This window comes from Chionomys nivalis, chromosome 2 (genome assembly GCF_950005125.1).
Source record: "Chionomys nivalis chromosome 2, mChiNiv1.1, whole genome shotgun sequence".
In the NCBI taxonomy this organism is placed as follows: Eukaryota; Metazoa; Chordata; class Mammalia; order Rodentia; family Cricetidae; genus Chionomys; species Chionomys nivalis.
Window position 1 is genome coordinate 49407609 of NC_080087.1, and position 26129 is coordinate 49433737.

At 38.0% G+C, this 26129-nt stretch overlaps 1 protein-coding gene across 1 annotated transcript in view; it reads right to left on the bottom strand.

Moving 5' to 3' along the window:
• The window catches only part of Kpna5 (karyopherin subunit alpha 5), a 37633-nt gene extending 17605 nt beyond the window's left edge, over window positions 1–20028 (bottom strand). Inside the window, exons 1-7 of the mRNA XM_057762785.1 lie at window positions 19891–20028; window positions 14782–14915; window positions 13177–13278; window positions 12946–13045; window positions 8497–8591; window positions 5767–5898; window positions 4627–4715 (exon numbers count right to left, since the gene is read on the bottom strand). Of these exons, the coding sequence (XP_057618768.1) occupies window positions 4627–4715; window positions 5767–5898; window positions 8497–8591; window positions 12946–13045; window positions 13177–13278; window positions 14782–14910 (647 nt within the window). The 5' untranslated portion in view covers window positions 14911–14915; window positions 19891–20028. The remainder of the gene's footprint in view (window positions 1–4626; window positions 4716–5766; window positions 5899–8496; window positions 8592–12945; window positions 13046–13176; window positions 13279–14781; window positions 14916–19890) is intronic.
• Between the last annotated feature and the right edge of the window lie 6101 nt (window positions 20029–26129).

Here is a 26129-nt window from a genome sequence, read left to right on the forward strand (position 1 = left end):
TGGCACTCTCCTTTAATCCCAACAGTTGGGGAGCAGAGGGAGGCATCTATCTCTGTGAGCTCGAAGCCAGCCTGGTATATAAGAACTAGTTTCAGGACAGGCTCCAAAGCCACAGAGAAACCCTGTCTTGAAAAACCAAAAAACAACAAAAAAACAAAACAAAAAAAAATGTAATTTATAATTAAGAAATATAGGTTAATAGATAATCATCTATAATATTTAAGGTTGTAGTCATGTTAGATTTTTCTACTATATAGAGATATATTTCAGTTATATAGGTATTCTTCAACTCTTTCAAAGACTAACAGAATATGGCATTTAAAATGTTTTAGAAACTTAGGACTTTTCATGACAATGAGACACATCTTCTCCTGGCAGCACCAATTACTTCAATTAGAAGATGGGCATCAAAGATGTTCCTTATGGAGTTTGACAGTCATTTGGGAAGAAACTGCTCTTGCCTGAGCTGCTTGATGGTGTGCTGTATAAACTGGACATGCAGGACCCACAAAAACAATGACTGCTGAAGTTGCCTAAAAAAGGTGAGATGGTCATTCAGGGTTCCTGCTTCATGAAAGAGTCTTCCAGACATTCTGCAGGACACAGAAGAAAGCAACTGATGAACTTTGCCAGTACAAGGCATAAGAGATCTTCAAATTTCCTGCATCATGGAAAAGTCTGCCGGATACTATAGGTCTGTAGGCTGAAGATGGGTACCCCAATGTTACAGAAGAACTTTGGGTGGCTGTCCAGGCAGTGGGATGTCTCTGTCAATTCTAGAGTTTTGGAAGTTGCTTACAATGTACTTCCTGATAACTTAGGTAATATTATATCTTCTGTGGTCTTTGATGGAGTTGAAAAATAAACAATTATAGTTTTCCTTAGTTATGATAAAAGATAAAGGAGATATAAATATTGTAACTATAATTCTTGCTTGATAACTGTTTTGTTGTATGTAATCTTGCTATGTTAAAGTTAAAGCCTTCCTTTTTGTTTAGACAGAAAAGGGGAGGTGATGTGGGATTCCCCTCTGTATACTGTGAATACCACTGGATAATAAAGAATCTGCTATGGGTCTATTGCAATGCAGAATAAGGCAAGGCAGGAATTCCAAGCAGAAGGAGGAGGAGAGAGTAGGCTGAGTCAATGAGAAGCCATGTAGCTGCCGCAGAAGACAGATACCAGATGCTAGATGGAACCTTGCTGGAAACCGGCCACAACCAGTGAGAATATTTCAGGTCTGGGTGGCCAGGAAACAAATAAGCAATCTTCGACTACAAGAAAACGATCTACAGATTCAAAATGGCAATTACCTTTTGCAAAAATGGAAAGTTATTCATCCATAAAATGAAGTACTACTACATGAAATAGAACAGTAGATTTTAGTGCCCAAGGGTTGTGATGCTGAACTGGGATGTGATGGCTTAATGAGCATTAGGTTTCTGAGTTGAATAAAAATTCAGAAAGTAGAAAGTGCTGATAATTGTGCAATAGTAGAAATCTACTTGATGCCACTGAATAAAAGAACATAGAGTAGTTAAAATGAGCTGGGCACGGAAGCTCATTCATCCTGCATTCCCAGCACAAGAGGCTGAGTTAGAAGGATTGTCAAGAGGCTATCCTAGGATACATACAAAGTTCTAAGCTAGACTCAGCAAAGTGAGAGACACTATCTAAAGAAAGCAAAAAAGAAAACAAACAAACAAACAACAACAAAAAAAAACCTAAGGAAAAGGGGTTTCTTTAATGCCACAGTTTGAAGGTAAAGTCCATCATGGGGAAAGCCTGGCAGTACTCAACACAGCAAAGCCACCATCCACAGTAAGGAAGCAAAAAACAGGGAATATTGGCATGCAGGTCACGGATCATTCTTATTCAGTCCAGGACCCTAGCCTATGGAATGGTACTACCCACATCAACTGACTCTTCCAATTCCAATCAATGCAATCTAAAAGTTCCATCACATGTATGCCTGTATGTTTATTTCTGGGCTATTCTAGATCCTCTCCAGTTAATAATCAGTACTACCATCAGATGAAATGGTAAATTCTATGTTATCTGTATTAAGAAAGAAAAAAACCTAAAACCTAAAACACTGTTCTGAAGATTTTCCTATAAACAGATGAAGCTTCTAAAAGCTACACCCCATTTAAAAACAAAAGTAATAGATTTTTTATTTTTATACTATGGCTTAACAAGTTTTTTTCAGCAAATATTTTAGCCTTTTAGTTCTGTAGCTATTGAACTCCACTGACAGAGCAAAGCAAAAGAAAACAGATTTTGCTTCAGGGAGTAAATTGGCCAATTGATTATATATTTATTATGATTTAATATGTTATCATGAAAAAGTAAAAAATTATGAAGTTAAATTATATTTAAATAAAGTTGTGTTAGTATATAGTCTGCAGAACTAAGACTTATATTTATGAAGGATCAAATTAGCAAAAAAATAAAACTTCAACCAGAAATAATCAAATGACATATTAATAGAAAAGACATATATACTTAAATATTAGCTGAGTGAATTTCAATGTAACAAACAGATAATTCATCATCATTTCTTGGCTAGTGACCACAAATGGTAGCTAACATGATTAAATTCTTTTATTTTTAAACTTTCCAATATTTTGTTTGTCAAACCCCCCAAAACAGGGATTCATGTAAGAGAATAATCTTCAACTCCTAATCTTTCTGCCTCTACCTCCCAACTGCAGGGATTAAGGGTGTGCCTCATTGTATGTGACACACTTCTCAATGCTGAAATTTTCAACTTTCTATGGTCAAATTTTGTAAGGAAACTCTGGTATTTTCTAACATTGCTTCTGAAGTACATTGTGTAAACATCTGGCAGTACACAGCTAGATAGTTGGGTCTTGTTCTCTATTAACTTAGGTTTGTTCAGTTACCACCTACAAAGACCTTTGCAGGGCATTTAAAAGAGATCAGAAGCTAACAAATGCTCACAACTTCATAAACCACTACCAATCTGATAAATTAACAAGCAGCAAAATAACCTAGAGAAATAGTACCAAAAATATACAAAGAAACAAAATGCTCAGTTAATTATCTGATCTACAAATCAAATAATCAAATCAGAAAAATGTCACTTGGAAAGGACAATGACCAAAAAGTAAGTCCATAGTAGTAAAACTGTAGCAAACAATTCAGTGGTCTGCATGCAACTGGTTCTTAATCAAGTTTATTTAATCATATTTTCATGCTAAGAAATCATTTATATGGTGTTGTTTATTAGAACAAAGGGTTTCAAACTAGTCTAGATGTTTAAATTTATTCTATTTAATTCCTCCCCTGAAAAGGATGGAGAATATCACAAAATGATAGATATTTTTTCTTCCAATCATCTCTTTGATTAGTTTTTTCTTTCATAATAATTGTCACTGAAATTTAATGTACAGATAATTACAGTGAATGCTAATTATCTTATATAAAGAAACCTCTCTTTCAAACAATTTATCAGTTTTTTTTTAAAGGACCTTACATCACAGCATAATGTACTTTTAAATATCAAGCAGCTAAGACTCTCACTCACTGCTCTTCCAGAGCTCACTCAGTTCCCAGCACCCATATCAGGCAGCTCACAACTACTATAACTCCAGGTCTAGAAACTCTGACAGCCTCTGCTGTTCTCAGGAACCTGCACTCATGTGAACATGCTCCCAACACAGACACACATACATAAAGATAAATCTTAGCAGTAAAGCAGCCAGACAAGAAACTACTTGCTCAGTCACTGTAAGTAAAAAGTAAACTTTCAAGCACTAAACCAAAAGTCTCTTGTGGTCATTGTTCTGAGGACATTTTAAAATCAAATATAAAATTCTGTAGACATTATAAGTACACAATTTGTTTAAGTATTAAAGATTCCATTTTATGAGGCCCTGGAAAGACATCGTACAGTAGCTAAGAGCATTTGCTGTTCTTTCAGAGGACCTAAGTTCAGATCCTAGCTCACAACTTCCCATATATAACTCTAGTTTCAGGAATCTGACATCCTCCTCCTTTAGCCTCCATGGACAACTGCAGTCAGGTGCACATACCCCTAACCCCAAACACACACACACAATATATACATAACATTTTTAACCTTAAAAAGTTGTTCATACTACAGGACCATTTAAATGTTGTTATACTATAAAGTAGTGGATGTCCTTGTTAATTATTTTAGCACTGAAAGCATCATGCAAGTGGTGACTACTAAGTACAGATGAAGAGAACACAGAAGACTTGTTTGTGTCTGTGGGGGGTGGAAGGTGGGTGGATGTATGTTTTGAGACAGGGTTTCTCTGTGTAGTCCTAGCTGTCCTGGAACTTGCTCTGTAGACCAGGCTGGCCTCTAATTCAGAGATCCGCCTGCCTCTGCCTCCTGAGTGATGGGCTTGCACCACCATCACCTGGCATCATAAAAGACATTTTTTAAAAGGCATACACTTTGAATTTTTTTTCTCTGGTTTTACCTACTTTTAAATAACTTTTGGCCTGGCCAATCATAAAACTACAAAATAAAACAATGTTTGAGAATTTAACTGTTATATAGAAATGGAGGAGTATATGATTTTTTTTCCAAATGCAAAATTAACTTATGATAAACTGAAACAAAATACTTACTCTAAAAGAGGTGGAAGTATCTCACAATTCAAAACAAAATCCCTGCATTCTGCATTGTCACCAGCAATGTTACCAAGTGCCCAAACAGCCTGAGAAAAATAAAACATTGCTTTTAAGACAATATCCTAAATCAGACACTCTCTGCTAAGAGAAGTTTTCTAAAGCAACAATGTTTTCAAGAGAATGTGAAAAAACAAAGGCAAGGAAAGACAAAAGGATAGGAATTTTTAAATGAAATGCTACTATATTTTAAATCATAAGGTAAGGGCACTTAAGTTTCTCTTATATTCTAGTGAACTCTCAATAATATTCAAAGAAGAGCTTAAGGAATTATTTTGAATCTACCAAGAGAGATAAATTTATCCAGCAAATTTTCTAATTATACTAGAGATTTGCTCCTCTGTTAAAAAATCTTCTAGCTAGAATGGTACTAATTTTTGAATTAGAGTTAAAAAACATAGTATAAATAATAACTAAGATGAGAATTAGATGGACACTGAAAATTTAAGATTAATCAGTTTAGTATAATTTTGAAAGTAGATAGTAGGGAATCTTAATTACATGAGTGACTATCCAAATGAAAATTTCCATTTTATCATAGTCTCACTTTAAAGCTTTCAGAGAAACACAAAAGTATATTATGTTTTCAACTTAGAAAGTCTTATTTTAGAATTGAAAACATGAATCATTATTTTTAACATCTATTTGAGACCTAAGATTAAAATTTTTTAAAAAAATGTTTAAAACCAGACCAAAAAATACTTTAAAGATAATTCTTACTATCTTATTAATAAACCTTAATAATATTATCAACAGGCGGACAGATATGGTGATGTGTACTTTTTATCCCAGCAAACAACTTGGTGGCAGAGGCAAATGTATCGCTGTGTTTGAGGTCAGCCAAGGCTACATAGGTTGCCCTGCCTTAAAAAGTACTCTCTCTCTGTAGGTGGGGCTATATATGCGCAATCATTTCTATATGCTTTGACAGGGTAATTCCTTTTCCCTAATAAATGTATTTTAAATAAATGCTATGCAAATTGGGAATAATAATGAAATAGAGGTCAAAATTACAAGTAGTACTTTCAAGAGAAAATTAAAATCTCTATATACAACATACTGCCCAAGTTAGGAACTTACCTGCTCCTGCACATCTTCATGTTCCGAAGTGAGAAGTTTGATGAAAATTGGAACAGCTCCAGTTTCAATCACTACCTTCGTATGCAGAAAAGTTCCAGATGCTATATTAGTTAATGCCCAGGCAGCTTCAAACTAAGGAAAGAAAAGTGAAATGAATGACAGAATAAAGGAAAAGTCACAAAGGAGAAGGAAATAGAAACAAAGTAAAAAATTAAATCTGAAAGGGAGGCTGACTTATGATTATAAAAAAAATATTAAGAAATCAAGTTTATAGATGGGAAAACAATATTTAAAAAAAGTAAAAAGATTCTTCAGATTTGCACAAACTAAAACCGAAAAGAAGTATATTTATAATGCCAAAAATATATAAATACAAGTTTATTCATTTAACTTCTAATATTTACTATTTCAGAGTGGTATTCTAAAGCAGGCTCTTCAAAAACAAATTAGATACTACTTATGGAGTGAAAGAATCATACATGCTATTTGCATCCTGGGGGGTCATGTCACCCCAACCTCATTTAAAAACATGAAAATTAGAATGCGAGGCATTTAGGTGTTTGTTCAAGGTTTTATTGTTAACAGAGGTGGGACTAGAAGTGTGGTAGTCTTTCATACAACAGGACCTCTGAAAGACTGAAAAGAAAAACCCTGAGAAATAGTTCATATTTCACATCAATGGAGATGATAGCCTTCATCAGTTGTAAATAAGAAAACAAACAGAAAGCAACTACAAGTTTACAAATCTGACCTATATCCCCTAGGAGAATGCATTAGTAAGACTGGTAAACTCACACCCTACTGAAGAACTGAACAAAATGGAACGCACGGCCATGACATTAAAGCTGGAGTGATGGCTCGGTGGTAAAGAGCATGGATGCTCTTACAGAGAACCAACGTTTGATTCCCAGCACCAAAATATGGGTGCTCAATCTGCCTCTAACTGCAGATGGATGCCTCTGATCTCTGTGGGCATTGGATTCGGGCAACAGATCCACACACACAAACACAACTGTATTTATGTAGTAGCAATGACAACTGTTTTGATTTGCTAAAAATGTGAAATAGCTGTATATTTGAAGTTGGCAAGTTTTTAAATGTGTACAAATCTAACAAAAACTGCCTATAGACAATATGTCCCACAGGAACCTAGTTTGAACTTAGACTGATGATCTGAACTAGCAGATTAACACCCACTTAAGTAACAGTATGGAGTGATCCCCAAATTACTCTCGTGAATCTTATCAGGAGCGAATAAATATTCAAGTTCCCAATGTTCTTGCATACACACCACACTGCCTGCAAATGCTATGCTCTCATGGAATATTCCTTCCTTCATCCCGTCAGCTGCTCTGTGTCCCCAGAGCACTTCTTTCATAGCTAGGCTGCAGTGCTAAGCACACTGTGCTACTTCTTAGCTCTCGGGATGTTTACCTTCTGCAAGGCACTTGAACTTCTGTAAGCAGAAACAATGTCTTAATTTTGGATCTAGAGTATCCTATATAATGCCTGGCTCTCAAGTTAGCACTCAATAATTTTATTTATTTATATCCATCCATTACTTCTTTCATTCACTAGAAGTAAAGAGCCAAATAATAATAAATATCAGAGACCTGTGTTTTAGTTTGTACTCAACAGTTTTTATAAAGCAGAGACAAAATCCTATTACTTCTTATTCAAAATAACTGACCTGAATAAAACAACCTTTTCCTCAGAGACTCTGATTAGGAATTATAAACTTTTTTTTTCACATACACAACTATTTCATATTCTTTTGCTTATACCTAAAATGGGGGCTTTCCCCAAACTGCTCAAACAAGTGGACCACCACTCTCAGTTGCAATTTCAACAACTGTGTCTCACAGTCACTCACTGACAACTGCACTGAGTTTAGAAGGAAATCTTTTCCAATTCCTAAAGCATAAGCCTGACTCTAGAGTGTACACAGATATGAAAGTGAGAGAGTGTTAACTCTTTGTAACATTAAAATGTTTGCAAACTCCACTAAATTATCATCAGTAGCAAATGATTTGGGAGACTGTAACCATATCAGGGTTCAGAGATAATGCTCTCTAGGAAAAAAATCTAACTGTGATCATACCAATTTATTCTTTAAAAAGATCAGCTGGAAACATTTTAAGCAGTTCTTTAAGAACCAACAGAGGTGGATGTGGTGGCTTGAGCCTTTAACTCCAACACATTAACAGGGGAAGGCTGACCTCTGTAAATTACATTTAAGGTCAGGGCTACTTAGATAGACCCTGACTCAGAAAAAAATAAAGAAGCTTAATAATGAGATTAACACTTTAAAAGTTTGAGTTTTCTAAAAGAAAGTAGCTGGACTGGAGAGATGGCTCAGAGGTTAAGAGACAGGCTGATCTTCCAATGTCCTGAGTTCAATTCCCAGCAACCACATGATGGCTCATAACCATGATTAATGAGATCCTGTGCTCTCTTTTGGAGTGAAGGCATACATTCAGACAGAACACTGTATACATAATAAATCAATCAATCTTTAAAAAAAAAGTTAACAAAGGTTGACACCTATAGAATTTCATTAACATTAGTTGTGATTTTATGCTTCTGGGAACTGTTCAATAAAATAATTCCCAGCAGAAATTAGCACTACAGCCATAAATAATGCTTACAATATAGTTAGCACTGAAACCATTTCCACTAGAAACTCAGTCATTTCTAGAAGGAGATGTAAAAAGAAAACTTCAAACTCACTTGTAATGCACAATTTTCATTTCTTTCAAGAAATTTCACAAATCTCTGTACAACTCCTGGTTTCTGTATAACTTGATCTATTGGTGGATTGGGTTCTAAGATTTAAAAAAGAAAGGATGTTATATATACACAGAAAAACAATGAACTGATCCCCATTTCACACAATGTGCATCTCAGCTCCTTTTCCTTGAGTAGTGAAAAAACAGCCTGACCAAGCCGGGGAGTGGTGGCGCACACCTTCAATCCCAGCACTCAGGAGGCAGAGGCAGGCGGATCTCTGTGAGTTTGAGGCCAGCCTGGTCTACAAGAGCTAGTTCCAGGACAGGCTCCAAAACTACAGAGAAACCCTGTCTCGAAAAACAAAACAAAACAAAAAACCAGTCTGACCAAAGAACATTAGAGGAGTAGTTGCAGTCCATCATAGCAGAGAAGTCACAGCAGCAGGAACTTGAAGCAACTGGTTACACTGCATCCAGGGAGCCACAAGCCTCCTCTACTCAGCCACCTCTCCATTTACACAGTCAGTGCACAGCTGCAGCCAGAGAGTGGTGGACAGGTCTCCCCATCTCAGTTAAGGAAATCAAGACAAGCCCTCACAGGCACGATCAGAGGCTAGTCTCCTAGGTGATTTTAGACTTTTAACAAATTGGAAAGTAATATAACTGTCACAGATCGCATAGGTTTCAACAATCTAAGTGTAAACTCTTAGCTGGATGTAACTGCGGATAAATGTTCTCATTACTGCAGTACTTTTGCAAAGCAAACTCTACTTTTTCATTAATTGCAATGATAGGTAACTAAAATATATTTCCCAATATGAAATATATTTAAAAGATCATCCTTATAAAATGGGAGAATCTGGGTCTAATACTCCTAACCCCAAAGAGAAAGTCCCCACTAAATCCTTACAGCACTACCCTCGATTTCCAAGGATGTTCCCTCACTAGTAATAATCATTCACTTACCTGGCTCAGTCAGACAAGATTTTATTTTGTCTAGACATTATTATTTATAGAAATACTATTAAACTATCTAAAAACCAAAATTTTTTCATGAAATGCAGACTTCTGAAAATCATAAATCCTCATGCAATTCAAATAAAATTCAAACAAATGTATTTCAAGTACTGACCAACTAAATACAAGGAAATCTTTCTTCTACCTCTGCTTCAATAAACAGTGCTGTCAGTGGTTCAGTAGCTTCTGGGGTGGTGTTCCTGTACGTCTTCTATTCTCTTCCTAGAAACGGACCTCTTTTGTTAAATTCATTAGTCATTCACTACTACCACGTATAAAACTCCAGAAACTCCCTAAATTCTTTTCTCCTTTGTCCCACACCACACTTTAGTGTGTCTATGCGGTTGCTTTTGTAAGTTTTCTTAAAGGAAGCACAGCCAAGCCACATACCCCTACCATGCTCAACCTGACCAGTACTAAAACAGCTGTTCATCAAGTCCCACGAGAGAACTCTCAGTCAGTCGAAATTTTATTTTAATGAACAAAATTATGTCCATTAATTTTTTTCTCTGTGTTGTAAATGAAAGTCCAGATTTTTGAAATGTTCATCCTTTCCCCTATCTTACAAAACATTAGTAGACATTTCCACCCCTTTACCCTCTATCTTTGAAAGTGTCAGAATTTTAGGACAAGAGTTACCAGCTTCACCTTCTTTTTTTTCTTTTTCTGATGGAAAACTCTAAACTTTCCTTTTTTAAAATTTAAAGAACAGAAATTTGTGTTGTTGTCTTTGAGGACAGAGATGATAAGATGGAAGATGAAAACAGGATGTGTGGTTAGAAGGCAGTGAGAAATGGACACTGGACCATCAGTATCTACAAGTAAACAAAGATGCAGACCTGTCACTTACATAAGAACACAAATGCAGTCTCTTCGCCCAAAGTTCAAAGCAACACTTTTTATCATTCCATCTAAAAGAAGCCAATTAAAGTGCACTAGAATTATCAGCTAATTTAACACATACCATGAATAGTTATTGATATTACATAACAAAATAAAAATCTATATAAGCTTATAAAGGTGATGAGCTTTCATAAATAAAATTCTCAGACATTGTGGCAATTTAAATATAAGCAAAATAGGAAAACATATGCTCCAGCAGTGAAAACAAAGAATAATACAGAACAGAAAAGCTTTGGGGAAATTTCTGCAAAAATGAAATTGAAAAAGTGTAACCCATGATTTGCATTACAAGAGTGGCCATGATGGGGAAGCAGATTAAGAGATTTTAGCAAAGGTTTATCATCTGCTTTAAATCAGTGCTGGGTTTAATGGTAGGCTATGCAGTAGCCAGTGGCACACTTAAATCTGCTTGGTGGCTACTGTTAGAGTACTACTTAAGGGTGAAGAGCTACAAGTCGCCTGCTGTTTCTGCTATCAGTTCTATTTACAGCTGCTTTCCCAGGTTTTCTATATGATAGGTTAAATAAAAATATAGTAAATCCAAAATTCTCCTATCCCTGATACACTTGGCAGAAATCCATGTCAATCAGCAAAGGAAACCATTTATAACCCCTGTTTTAGGTCTAACATAGGCTTAAAAATCCAACTATTAAGAAGAAACGGTGAAAAATAATTGACGTATAAAGCTTAAGAGAAACATGACAGTTTGAAATTACAGAAAACAGTTGTCTTACTAAAACAGTCTCACCTCAGAGAATGATGATACAGATAACAGAAAGATTAAAATCTTTCAAACTACATTCTTACTTTAAAGAATAAAAATAGCCGGGCGGTGGTGGCGCACGCCTTTAATCCCAGCACTCGGGAGGCAGAGGCAGGCGGATCTCTGTGAGTTCGAGACCAGCCTGGTCTACAAGAGCGAGTTCCAGGACAGGCTCCAAAACCACAGAGAAACCCTGTCTCGAAAAACCAAAAAAAAAAAAAAAAAAAAAAAGAATAAAAATAAATTCAATAATAATAAAGATGTGGTAGAAAAATAATTGAGAACAACTTCAAAATTCTCAAACATAATCTACAGAAATCCTATCAGCTGTATACTATGCAGGTATCAAAAACAAATCTTGAAAAAGAATATAATAAAAAATTTGAATCAGGTAACATAAATATCAACTGCAAAAATATTCTAAAATGCAGAGATAAAAAGAAATCATTCTTGATTGTATAAATATTTCTGAACTACTGAAGATGAAGGATGAGATATGAAAGCTAAACGCAGTCATTAAAAAGTAAAAATATTTGATAATTTCCCTTACTAAAGTTTTTGCACTCACTTATGTGGTGTGTGCAGACATGTTCACAAATGACTGTATGCCACTGTCCAAGTGCAGAGGACAGGCGGCAGCTTTTGGGAGGAGTCAGTTCTCTCCTTCAGGCACACAGGCTCTAGGGATCAAGCTCAGGTCACAGTTTGGTCGCAATTGCCTTTATCCACTGAGCACTCTGCCGGCCCTATTTTATAACTGTTTATAATACACTCACTCTTAAAACATAAGAGAGCAAAGACAAAAGACTTAGATTAGGCTGACCAAACCACAAGATTGCATTCACTCCTCACCTTAGCAAATTTTATCGTTCTTAGGAAATTAAGGTAGGTGGTTCAGCATTATCTGCAAAATCTTAACACCTTAAAAATTCCTTACAATTCAATCACAATACAATACAATTTATAAAATTCTATAAATTCTACATATGAAACAATACTAATACTAACTGGGTAAGTAATTTGACCATATGAATTACAAACGGTTAGTAAATAATGAAAGAGCTGGGTACGGTGTTGCATAACTGAACTTCCAGCACTTGTGAAGGTGAGGCAGGAAGATGGAGAGTTTGGGCCCAGTCTTAGCAACATGATAAACCTTGTCTCCTCCAAGTCAAAACTGAACAAATGAAAAATATGTCTAAAAAGTATTTCTATATAGAATTATAGCCTTATTTACTGGTAACAATTATTTTTGATTTGCTTCTTTAGATTCTTTTATAATTTTTTTCTACAATGTGTTTATTCTAACAATATATTTTGAAAAAGATGATACTTTAAAATACTTTTTTTAAAGACAGGATCTCTATGCAGCTCTGGATGGCATGGAATTCATTATGTAGACCAGGCTGGCTTCCAACTGACAAAGATCTGCCTACCTCTGCCTCCTAAATGCTGGGACTAAAGGTAAACACAACCAAGCTGGGTGCTGAGGCAGGTGAGCCTACCTGTATGAACTGGAGGCCAGCTTGACTTACCTAGTGAGCAACATCTTGGTTACCAAGATTAGGTAGACAGACCCTCTCTCAAAGGAAAAAAGCCAAAATGAAACAAAGGTTTACAAAACCATATCAGGCTAAACTATAAAGAGAAATTAAGACCTGTCTCTGGAAAAAAAAAAGGAAAAAAATAAGTGTCCCAAAATTTTAAAAATTATAAATCTCTGCCTTAAATTGTGCAACATCAAATAGACACTGAAATAACTCTTGCCTTTAGAGAGCAGTTTCCTGAATTTCTGTGTTGCTGCCAGCTGCTGTTCAGCATCGCTAGAGAAAACCATCCGAATCATATCTGCAGTGATGACATCTTCCTAAAACACAGAAATAAAATTATCAGGCAAATGTTTTTGCATGAATATTATTTATATTATTTGATGCATATACTGTCTCAGAAATATTATGAGGCACAATACAAACCAAAACACAATTTCGTAAAGTATACCTCTGGAATGGGTACAGTGGAACTGATATCTGGGTCTTGGATAGGACTCTCTAGCATACAGTCTTCATTTTTGGGCAAAGAGACATTTCTGCGTTTGAACAACTGCAACAAAGAAAAATTATTTTATATACTAAGTTTTCCAAAACATTCAACAGTCATAGGATTCATATGAGTAAACAAAATGATTTTTATAATTCAAAATATTAAACATTTACATTTTATAGGGCTTGAAAAAGCATGTATTTCTTTATTTGATGACTAACTATAGGAGAATTTTTCTAAGAAAATCTTTACTATGGACTGGAGAGATGGTTATGTGCTTAAAAGTGCATACAGCTCTCGCAGAGGACCAGAGTCCCAGTACCAAGGTTAAATTCCAAATTCCCAAGTTTGACAACTTATAACAATCTGTACCTCCAGTTCTGGGGCATCTGATACCTCTGGTTTCTATGGCCAGCTGCTCTCAGTGCACATATCCTCCCACAAACATACACACATAATAAATAAAAACAAATCTTTAAAAAGAGAACTCTTGATTTAAAAAGTAAATCACACAGTATAAATATCATGCTACAGAGTCAATATAGCCAACTAACAAGCAATAGGAAGCGGGGCATGGTGGTGCATGCCTATAATCCTAGCACCTGAGTTAGAGGCAGGAGGCTCTAGAACTCAAGGTCATCCTCAGCTACAAGAAAATCTGAGGACAGCCTGGGTGGGCTACGTGAGACCCTGTCTAAATAAAATAAAACAAGCAATAGGAAAAAAGTCTTAGGACTTTTTAGTTCCATTATTAATAAAAATAGAAAGATAAAAACAAACAAAAAAAAAACCCTTGTACTTCGATGACTAAATAAATACAGCTCTTCCACAGTCTGTACAGACATGTTTTTAGCCAACAGGTTTTTTTGTTTGTCTGTTTCTTTGACGTAAGTTCTGCAAGATACTACAGACAGGAGCTGAAAAACCACGATTACTACATTTCTAAGCAGGTCTTCTTGGACTTTTGGGAATAGTCCTTTACATACACTATTTTTAGCTTGTTTTTGTAAGGACTACTTGTTATTGTAAGAACTACTTCTTTATAAATATTTCCAAATCTATATTGGAATGAAAAATGTTAAGAAGTATTCATAAGTAGCATATGTAAAGTATAGAAGTTATGAAATATAGAAATATATTAGCAAATACAGAAATCATAAAATGAAAACACACAAAGATGACTATAATTACCTTAAGACTTATGAAATCCACAATGCATATCATGTGTTTTCTGGGGACAAAGTCTATGCTGAAAACTGGAGGTGAGCTAAATGACTCAAGGGTAAGCATTTTTAGCATTAGGAAAAAGTATGGTAACAAAATGTTTATTAACACAAAAGAAAAATCACCCTTGTCAGTAACTATCTTAGTACAAGATTCTAATCAATGAATTTACAAATATTATTCCAGGGACTTAATTAAGGAACAGAGTTAGCAAATCAATTTTCTCAAACACTTAGCATTTAAAATTTTCTAAAATACAGCAATGATAAATAAACTTGCAAACCTCCACATGAGGTACAGACTAGAATGGATGGATTTGTTGTATCTAAGAACACCCACCTGTTCTTCCCTTTTTTGTTTTCGAAGTTGTATTCCTTCTTCTTCTCTCCGCCTTCGCATCTCTTGAGGATTTAAGGCTTTGTTTTTATAACTTTTCATTCTGTAGTTATCCCTCCCTGGACTAGCCATGGACCCTTAGAGGAAGAAAACATACAGGGATAACTCTCAAAACAATGTAAGAGGCTTAGTGTAGGCAACTAAATTAAACTCACTGATTACATTTGACCAAAAATACTGTCTCTCACACCTCTATCATATTAGAGAAAAATGACCAAATAGTTCAGTATTTATTTCTTAGTCTTAACACATTTCCTGATGCCTTAAGGACCATTTGAGACCCTAGCAACTTACTTCAAAAGAGGTTTAGTTAGCTCACAGACCTGGAGGCCAGGAAGGTGCCAGCAGATGCACCACTTGTGATGGAGCCTCATGCCAATTCATACACAGCAGAGAAACAGAAAGGCAAAGTCAATGGGCATTTGTAGATGAGATAAGGTGACAAAGCTGCTGGTCCAAAGGGTTTCTACACTGGCAATGAAATTAGGATACAAATTTTGGCAGGAACAAATCACATCTAAGCCTTAGCAATATTAAACAAGTAACAAATTGGGGTCTAAAAATACTCATCGCCCTTATTATACTGGTACATGATATTTTATGCTTATGTTATAACCTACTCTGGGTTCACACCTGCAGACTAAACAGTGGTCTACAGCAGTATTTCAACTGTAAGTTAAATGTGACAGATACTTAGTGATCACTTAATACCCTACTGTGATAAGTCCGAAGAACACCCAAGCCTGACCAGAAGCTACTGTTAACCAGTTGCCAGGCAGTGGTGGCACATGCCTTTAATCAAAGCATTTGGGAGGCAGAGGCAGGTGGATCTCTTGAGTTCCAGACCAGGCTGGTCTACATAGTGAGTTCCAGGATGGCCAGGGTTACACAGAAAAACCCTGCCTCAAAACACAGAGAGGGTGGGGGAGGGCTTTCATCTATCTGACCTCTCTGATGTAAGATGCTAATTGGCTTGCAGATGTATAAGCAATAAAGAACACTAAAATATATACATTAAATTCTGTGAGAGGACAGTAAGAAACAGCAATTAACTGTCCCTTAGGAAGCCCAGAAAGGCTTCAGTGTTGCTCTGTGAAAAAGGAGGGAGAAGGTGAAAAAAAAGAACAAGCATTTCAAACAGAAAGAATATATGAAGATATGGCAAAAAATTAGAAGCCTAGCATAAACATAGAACAGTAAGAAATAAAGTGTGCCTCAATAAAGGACTCAAGCAGAAAGAGACAGCAATGAAGCTATAAACATGAAACAAATATAGTTCCTGCAATCCAACTGAGAAGTTCAAACTTGATCCTATGGAGCAGAACTAAAGGAAACAAGTGAAATCTCAATGAGTGTGCTGCTGACGTTACTGCAGTCATTGTAATAGATGAATCCTGACTTTAGGAGACTGTGTTGAGCTACAGATGGTTGGAAATACAGTTTGAAACACAGAACAAGGGTCCTGACTTGATTATCCAATCTCATAGAGAGCCACAAAAAAGAAACGTGACAGGAAAACTCTTCATGGTATTTACATTTCAGTGTGTGTGTGTGGAGGGGGAGGCAAGATGAAAGAAAACTAAAAGAATTGGGACAGAGAAGAAAATAAGAAAAAATACGGGAGTGGGGAGAGTGCAAGGAACGTGAGCCAGAGAAGTATTTGAGTAGCAGTGACAATAACACACTCCTCGCCGGGCAGTGGTGGCGCACACCTTTAATCCCAGCACTCGGGAGGCAGAGGCAGGCGGATCTCTGTGAGTTCGAGACCAGCCTGGTCTACAAGACCTAGTTCCAGGACAGGCTCCAAAACCACAGAGAAACCTTGTCTCGAAAAAACCAAAAAAAAAAAAAAAAAAAAAAAAACAGACTCCTCAACATATTTTACTCTTCTGTTGACTCATCAAGCAAACAAACCAAGTACCAAACAAGGCATCAGATTTGATAACCAGAGGTCACTGGTAAAAAGAGTAAAGCAAAGCTCACTACTAAAGGAGTTCAAATTAGAACACAATGGGCTAAGGATTCAAGAATGGGAAAAAGTTTGTTTGTAGAAGCATAGTCCAGAGGTAAACCTCACGCTCAGAATATATGAGACATCCACAGCTGGTCAAAATCCAATTTTCACATATGTTTCAGCAATTCATATATACCTATGTGGTGGTTTCAATGAGATTAGGCATCATAGGCTCATGTTTGAATACCTGTCCCCAGCTGGTAAAATGAAATGAAAAGAATTCAGAGGAGGGGCAGGCTTTGAGTTTCAAAAGACTTGGGTCATTCCCAGTGTCTCTCTCCCTGCCTTGTGGGGTCTCAAGATGTGAGTTGTCAGTTACTGCTCCAGTAGCACGCTGTTGGCCAGCTGCCATGCTCCCTGTCATAACGGTCATAAACTCTATCCCTCTGAAACTGTAAGTCCCAAATAAACTCTTCCTTTTATTAATTGCCTCGGTCATGGTGTCTTATCACAGCAATAGAAAAAATAACTAAGTCAACCTACAAACTAGAAACTGTTAAATCGAGGTTAATTAATAACAATGCATGCACAAACCCTGGACTGGAGAGATAGTTCAGTGGTTAAGAGTATGTATTGCTCTTAGAGGACCCCAGTTTGCTTGAAACACCCAAATCAAGGCAGTTCACAACTCCCCATAACTTCAGCTCCATAGGAATCCAATGCTTCTGACACCTGCACTCCCATACCCATGCCCATGTATAAATAATTTAAAATAATAAAAATAAAGTTTAAAGGAAAAATGTATTTTTAAAACTCTAATATCACTAACAACTTAAATAGAAAACCAAGGAAAAACTAGTTTCCGAAATAACATTTGTTACTGAAATACTCTATTTGTACAAATAAATCTTGTAAAATTTTCTCAACTACATATGTGGCACTTTCTAGACTGCTGGCATTTAAACACTTTCAACACACATTTTTATATATGCTGAATATATATATAATATATATATATATTCCATCGTCAATATTCATTCATTTATTTATTTGTGGATGTGTATGCTCGCATGTGTCAACACCACCAGTCAACTTTAGGTTTCGATCCTCGGAGTCACCCACTTTTTCTGTTAAGACAAGGGCCTTGGGCTTGTTATTTAGGCTCGGCTGGCTCTCAGGAAGCTCCACGAATCCGCCTGTCTCAAATCCCTAGCAATGGGACCACGAAAGTGATCCACAATCATTTTATTTTTAAAGACAGGATCTCTCATTGTAAGCCTAGCTAGCCTAGAACTTGCTAAATAGACCTGACTGGCCTTGAACTCACAGAGATGTGCCTAGCTCTGCCTCTCAAGGGCTAGGATAAAAGGTGTGCACCACCAAGTCTGGACCAAGGGCCGCCTTGGGTTCTGAGGATTAAAGGCTTTCATACTTACCCAGCTACCTCCTGAGCCTTTCCAATACTATAACAGGCTTTTTGGACCACCAGCCCCAGATCATGACACAGAGACTTATTAATGATGAATGCTCAGCCTTTGCTTAGGCTTGTTTCTAGCTAGCTTAAAAACAAAAAACAAAATAAACAAGTTAGCCTATTTCTATTAATCTATTGCTGCCCGGAGGCTCATTTACCACATGGGTGTACTGTCCATCCTGCTCTCCAGCTTCCTCCATGTCCAGCTGGCTGGCCCCTGGTTCCCTTTTCTCTCTACCCACCAGACCCATCTAACCCTCCTCTGCCTAGATATTGGCCGTTTACTTCTTTATTAGACCAATCAGGTGCCTTAGGCAGACAAGATAAAACAGCAACCCATCTTTCCATAGCTAAACAAATATTCTATTCCACAACAAATATTTATCTTTATACATGTATTACGATCATAATTATTACCCCACTGTGAAAATTACAAAACTAGCCATTTTCTTCAAGGAATGAAAACAAAACTGCAAACGAATAGAAGCTCTAATCTTTACTCCTCACATTGTTTGGGTCACTTTGGGCCCTTCTCCCCCACAACATTTTTGCGTTCTAGATCCCTCTTAAATTATTAACAAACTTGTAATCCAAATTAAAGGTAGCTCCAAGAACACGTTATGTTCTTTCTTTTTATTCAGTGATACTAACTTTCTGCATCTTTGCCTTCTTCACTGTGTTATCTCACCCAGAGAAATTTACTTAGCTGGAAAACAAGTTTTTTAAGGACTGGAATTCAAAGGCTTGAATTGAAAAAAAATTATATGAAATATAAGAAATGCTATCCAGAATTCTTAAAGTTGTCAAACCGAAGTTTTTGTTGTTTGCTTGCTTGCTTTTTCATTCCTAAACTTATTTTTATCCCGGTTCTTACAAAAACCACACTGGCTGAAGTTAGGCACATAATGAATCTGAACTTCCAAGAGTCTTTGCTTTTCTGATATTTGTTAAAGCAATTTCTCAAGTCAGTAAAGCATCATTTTTCTGTGCTTGGACACCTCGCTAGAAAATGACAAGCCTGTACAGAGAGGGGAGTGACAATCCTGAGTCCCCACAACCAAACACACAGTACTTCGGTGCGAAGCAAAGTTTCCTGCCTCCCTTTAGCAACCCTATTTCCTACAAAACAGCAGCCTTTATTGAGGACTGAAACTGACAGGCAAGTCAAAAAGCCTCTTGTCTTTTCCCCCTTATTCTTTGAGGTGTAGAAAAAGCCCACGTGTTAATGTCATGGTTGACATCTCGCTACGCCCTCTCATAGCTTCCAAATCCCTACATCTATTATGCATTGCATTTTCATCCTCAAGCAGGGAAGCCAGCTGACAGACAGCAGCACGGAACGCAGGGTTGCTGGCTGTGGGACAGGAGGACGCCTGCTCGGGTGCCGCACGGAGGGTCCCCGGGCCGTCCAGTCCCTCCTACAGGCACGGTGACAGCCGCTAGACACCGGACGACCAGGAGCCGCGAGCAGGGCGGGACCGGCGCTGCCACGCCCCCAAGCTACAGCCCTCCCGGAGCCTGCGAACCCAGGGGCGCCCGCCCGGAACCCTACCCAGGGACACCAGCAGCAGCCCGAGGTCCCAGCCCCGCGCGAGCGCGGCCGGCCTGCGTCACTCACACTTACACACTCACGCGGTCCCTCCAGAGCCCCGACTCGCAGTGTCCCGCGGTGACCACGGCTGCGGAAAGCACGGGGTGGACGCTCCACCTCGACCGCGACCGCGGCTCGCACCAGCGACCCGTTAGCCAACCCAAGATGGCCGCCTCCGGCGCCCCTTCCTCAGACCCTCAGCCGGCTCCCAGAAGCCCTTGCTCCGGCGGCCAGGGCGGAGGGGGCGTGGCAGCGAGCGTGGCTGCAGAGGGGCGTGGCTGCTCAGCTGGTGGCTCTGAAGGACAGCACCCAGCAGCTTTCCCTGTCTTCAGCCTTACTTTGTAGATGAATGTCAAAATTGTCACTAGTTTCCCTGCGCCTGCAAGGGCGAACTCTCCTTTGTTCGTTCATTTATCTACCTCTTTATCCTAGAAAAATATAATGAGAGTGTTGTATACTGAAGAACCGATTTATTATCGGGGATCTAGCACCCAAACAGGTTTTGTTTTGTTTTATGGGTTTTTTTGTTGTTGTTGTTTTTGCTTTTGGAGACAGGGTTTCTCTGTAGCTTTGGAGTCTTTCCTGGAACTAGCTCGTGTAGACCAGGCTGGCCTCGAACTCACAGAGATCCTCCTGTCTCTGCCTCCCGAGTGCTGGGATTAAAGTCGTGCACCACTATCGCCTGACCCCAAACAGGTTTTTTAAAAGCAGGACAAAAATTCAAGGCTCATGAAAGTCAATGCAGCCTTTTGCCTCCTTCAGCTTTATAAACTTCTTACTATATGTGCTGTGCTGTGTGTGTGGGGGGGGGTAGCACTGGCCATCATGTAGCTCAGAAAGAATAGTTACCTACAAGTCTCCTGCTTCAACCTCTAACACCTGAAGGATTTCAATAAATGTCCTTTCCTATCAATGCAAGAATTAACTCTGGATGAAGAACTCTACACTATAGCAAACTCACCCAAGCCCATAATCCACCCTGAAGAGCTGCAAGCAGCAGTGGAGGCAGCAGACTAAGGCCCATGGATAACACTAAGCTCTGACTATGCAAGACAAACAGCATGATTCCAGTCACAGAGAAATTTTCAATGTCTTAGAGTAGCTAAATATCTGGTTACTGAAATATAAAGAGATTAAAAACTGATTCTTTGTCTATGTGTGTAACTGAGAAGGGAAGCTTAACAAAAGGAACCTGGACAAGACTTTCCAAATACAAACACTGTAAGCAGCCTGACTGGCCAAGAATGAACATATTCTAAAGAGACACTTCGATTTTTTTTTTTTTGCCCACCAGACTATTAGAAGTATAATCCTATGAAATTAGAATTTCTCCAGCAATCTCCCGTTAGACAAAGGAATGGCTGAAGCCCATGGGGTAGCCAAGGAGGAATCTGTATCTTGAAAAAAGATTCACAATTTGTCAGATCACCTTGCAGGACAGAATCGGAGAAGAGACAGTAGTGGACAAAGGAACATGCCATGACTGGACTGCTGAGTCATAAGTACTTCATGCCTTGTCTTTAAATGTCTGTAGATTTATTCTCTGTAGTCTTAGGGCTGAGTAATATTGTGGAATATTCTGTTAAGTATTAAATTCCTGGCTAATGGGAATCTGCTGCCACTGATGTAATAAGCCAATCAAACTGAATTAATAAATCCAGGTTTATTCTGAGCAAAGCATTCCTGGGTGGCTCCGGGTATATTTGAGGAAACCATGAGAGGATCCCAAGGGGTGGGGACTTTTAATGCCCTTGGGGGTGGAACATTTGGTGGACTTTTTTCAGGAGTGGAGTTTGGTCTGAAGCAACTCCAGGGGAGAGGGCTTTGGGTGGAGCCTCCGATTTACACTGAGTGGAGATGTGTCACTGTGACTGGTTTAATAAAAAAGATGAATGGCCAATAGCTAGGCAGGATTTCCAGGCACAGAGGATGCTGGGAAGAAGAAGGAGACATCAAGGGATGCAGAGCAAGCAGGATGGGCACCATGGAGATGAGGTGATAAAGTCATCAGGCAGAAAGTAAATTAGTAGAAATGAGTTTAGCCAGGCAGTGGTGGCGCACGCCTTTAATCTAAGCACTCAGGAGACAGAGGCAGGAAGATCTCTGTGAGTTCGAGGCCAGCCTGGTCTAAAAGAGCTAGTATGAGGACAGACTCCAAAGTTACAGAGAAACCCTGTCTCAAAAAAAAAAAAAGAAATGAGTTAGTTTAAGTTATAAGAGCTGGTTAGAAACAAGCCTAAGCTATCAGCCAACCAAGTTTTCATGATTAATAAGAAGTCTCCTCCATGCTGTTTTTTAGTGAGTTGGTAGCCCAAATAAAAATCCATCTACAGAATAATGCAGTTCTAATTACATATTGATCTTCTCATCAAGAGTCTTCCAGTTCCTAACTGATGTTGTCATTATGGTGTTGGCTATCTTGTAGGGCTAATAATATAAATATGTGTATATATATATATATATATATATATATATATATATATTTGAGTCAGGGTGTATTAATCCCAAAGATTTGAGGAGAAAGACCACTAATCCGAATCATCACTGTCAGGTTAATTAAATCAATGTCGGAGGAGGGCCCGCTTGTTTGTCCCGGCCACTCAGCTAGCTTAGCCCCGAATAACCACATAGAAACTGTATTAATTAAATCACTGCTTGGCCCATCAGGTCCAGTTTCTTATTGGCTAACTCTTATATTAATTTAACCCATTTAGTAGTCTGTGTATCACCATGTGGCAGTGCCTTACCGTGTAAAATTCCCAGCGTCTGTCTCCAACGGATCCATGGTGTCTCTCTGACTCCTCCTTTCTTTCTCCCAGCATTCAGTTCTGTCTCCCCGCCTACATAAGTTCTACCCTATCAACAGGCCAAAGCAATTTCTTCATTAAACAATGAAAACAACACATAGGCAGAAAAACCTCCTACACCATTTCCTTTTCTCTGTTTAAACAAAAGGAAGGCTTCAACTTTAACATAGCAAAACTTCATATACAAACCAGGTATCAAGAAAGAACTACAGTTAAAATATTTATACTTACTTTATCTTTTATCATAACTAAGGGAAACTATAACTATAAATTCTTCAACTCCATCAAAGACTCCAGAAGGATATAATATGTAAACAGGAAGTGCATTATAAACAACTTCTGAAACTCTAGAATTGACAGAGACATCTTGCTACCTGGACAGTCACCCAAAGTTTTTCTGTACCACTGGGGTATCCATCTTCAGCCTATAGTGTTGGGAGCTGCGGGCTGTGTTCCTGCTGTCCCAGCTCCTGGTCACCTAGCTAGCTTATGCCCCGAAATAACAACACACAAACTGTATTCTTTTAAACACTGCTTGGCCCATTAGCTCTAGCCCTTACTGGCTAATTCTCATATCCCGATTAACCCATCTCTAATAATCTGTGTAGCATCAGTCTTACTGGGAAAGATTCAGCATGCCTGACCTGGTGGCTTGCTTCATTGTGTCTGCCTCTGAGAGGAGCTGCCCTGCATCTGCCAGCGAGAGGGGAGCATGGCGTCTGAGCTCACTTCCTCTTCCTCTCCGCATTCTGTTCTGTTTACTCCACCCACCTATGTTCTAACCTATGAGGGCCAAGCAGTTTCTTTATTATTTAACCAATGACCTTCCTCCATCACTATAGCCCCATAGTATCCAGCAAACTTTTCCATGAAGCATGAAGTTTCAAAGATAGTTCCATCTATATGGGCAGTTTGTCAGTCACTTTCTTCTGTGTCCTGCAGGATGTCTAGCAGACTCTTTCATGAAGCAGAAACACCAAAGGATCAACTCACCTTTAGGGAAGTTCAGCAGTCATTTCTCTGTGGGTCCCATATGTCCAGTTCACCCAACAGGGGAAGATAAGAGTTGTTATAGGGGAGTTTCAAATGGGGGACTTGGCATGCAAATAGTCAGGGTTATAAAGCAGAATATAACAAGGTGGTCATAATAAGGTATTAATAATAACAGGTCGCTATAATAACCCTCTGAAACAAAGGTAGATTTGCAAGATGGTCATAACAACTTTTCAAACAAAGGCATGGTTGCTATTTCCTGGACCAGGCAGGCAGTACAGAACCATTTATAGTTAAAGTTACAGGTGAGGTAGAATTCAATTCTTGAAAAATAAAAGTTTAATCATGAACAAGAATGAACCTAGCTTGTCTTGTGAATTCCAGCAAATGAGAGTAAAGACCATTTCCCAAATTCTTTGGTCAAATTATGCAAGATTTATTTTCTGTCAAACCGAAGAGACTATTTCCTTAAAGTAAGCTTGAGGAAATAGCACTGGACACAGGAAAAGGTTTATATAGCCCCAAACATGCAAGGTGGTTTTTTTTTTTTTTTAAAGTTGGGAGACTTCCAAAGGAATTTTGGTTATGTATAATTTTGACAGAACATGTTATTAGGTTGGAAGTTAGGGTATAGGGTGTGGAATGAGTCATTCCAGAAAATAAGTCAAGGCATGGTCAAACACAAGTTTTACAGAAAACAGGAATGGACTTATTTTGACCTTGTAACAAAATGGCTTCTAATGTTAAGATGTAAAAGGCTAATCCATCAGTCTTTACTATCAGATGACTTTCAACCCTAAGATGGAAGCAATCTGGTTCATCAGAAGTTCTCATTCTGTGGTCTTGCCTGAATTGAAAATTGCTATATATAGGTCCCAAACACCTCCAACTCACAGATATCCATCTACCTCAGCCTCCTGAGTGCTGAGATTAAAGGTATGCATTACCTCTTCTGACCTCAAAACAATATTTTTTAAAGTTAGTTCTGAAGAAATATAGTATAAGAATAAAAGAAGAAAAGTTAAAACCACAATATCCGCTAAGAGACAAGAAAAAATACTTAATTCTCAAATTAAAAGTATAAGTACCTCTTGGGATTAGAAACTACTATTATAAATATTATTTATATATACAGTATTCTGCTTGTATATACGCCTGCACGACGGGAGAGGGCACCAGATCTCCTTCTAGATGGTTCTGAGCCACCCTGTAGTTGCTTGAAATTGAACTCAGAACCTCTGGAAGAGTGGTCAGTGGTCTTAATCTCTGAGCCATCTCCCCAGCATGGCCCCTGATACTATCACAAGTTTTAAGTGTATCTATCAATGGGAATTTAGAGGATAAAACGGGAAGTTTCTCAGAAAATAGAACAGAAGAAAGAAGAGATAGATGAAAAAAAAATACAATTTTTTTTAAAAAAGTACAAAATTAGATAGCAAATTGTGTTCCCCTAACTCATAAGAGCTGCACAAAGGAGTAAACGGCAAATGGAGGAAATTAATTTTGAGGGAAATTAAGTAGGAGATCATTTTGCCAAAACACGACCTCTTATTTTTTTTTTTTCCTTTTAAAGCAGGAGTAAAGAAAGAAGCAAAACAAGGAGAGTGGAAAGCATAGAATTCAACACTAATCTCCAACTAAATGAGGCGGGACAGAAATAAATGTGAGGAGGAGTTTAGGGTTTTAAGACTGGGGATCACAGCTTATGCCCCCAACAACTAGATCTGGCCTCTTATTCTCAATAAATTGATTAAAAGAGACAAGTAAATAGTGAAGAGCAGAAAAGGGCGATTTATTCTATGTGGTCTCATTGGGAAGGGAGACAGGTGCTCCAACGACTTTTCAAGTTCCTCTCTGGGGTCTTGACTTGAGGTAGTATTTAAGGACAAGACATGCAATACCCATGACTCAGCAGTCCAGTTATGACATGTTCCTTTGTCCACGACTGTCTCAGCTCCAAGTCTGTCCTGCAAGGTGATCAGACAAGTTGTGAATCTTGCCCGGTCACAGAAGATGGCCTGCCACTTTCTTTATAAACCAAACCTGTCCTGGAGGGGGAAATGAGTCGCTCGGGAAGCTGATGATGGAGGAAATCTGGAGTGGAGTTTTAGCTACACTGTGTTTAGACATTTCACAAAGTTTTCTTTTATTCAGTCCTTCAAATTCTTTCCCAGAAGTTTTCTTTTTTTCTGAATATTGTTTTTTATACCTCTAGGGAGTTGACTTTTTTTGTTGTTGTTGATCTCTCAGCTAATTGGTGACTACTCAAATCTGCTCATTTTCTGACTTTCAATGTCCTGTAAGAATATCATTTGCTTTCATAATCACTCCTTGACCCCCTTTAGTAAATTCAGAGAAACAAGAAATACATTTTGCTTCATGAACCATATCTACCTCATCATTTAAAAATATTATACTTATCAGATTACGACCTCCCCCCCATTTAAATACGTTAGAGCTTCTTCGGAGCTC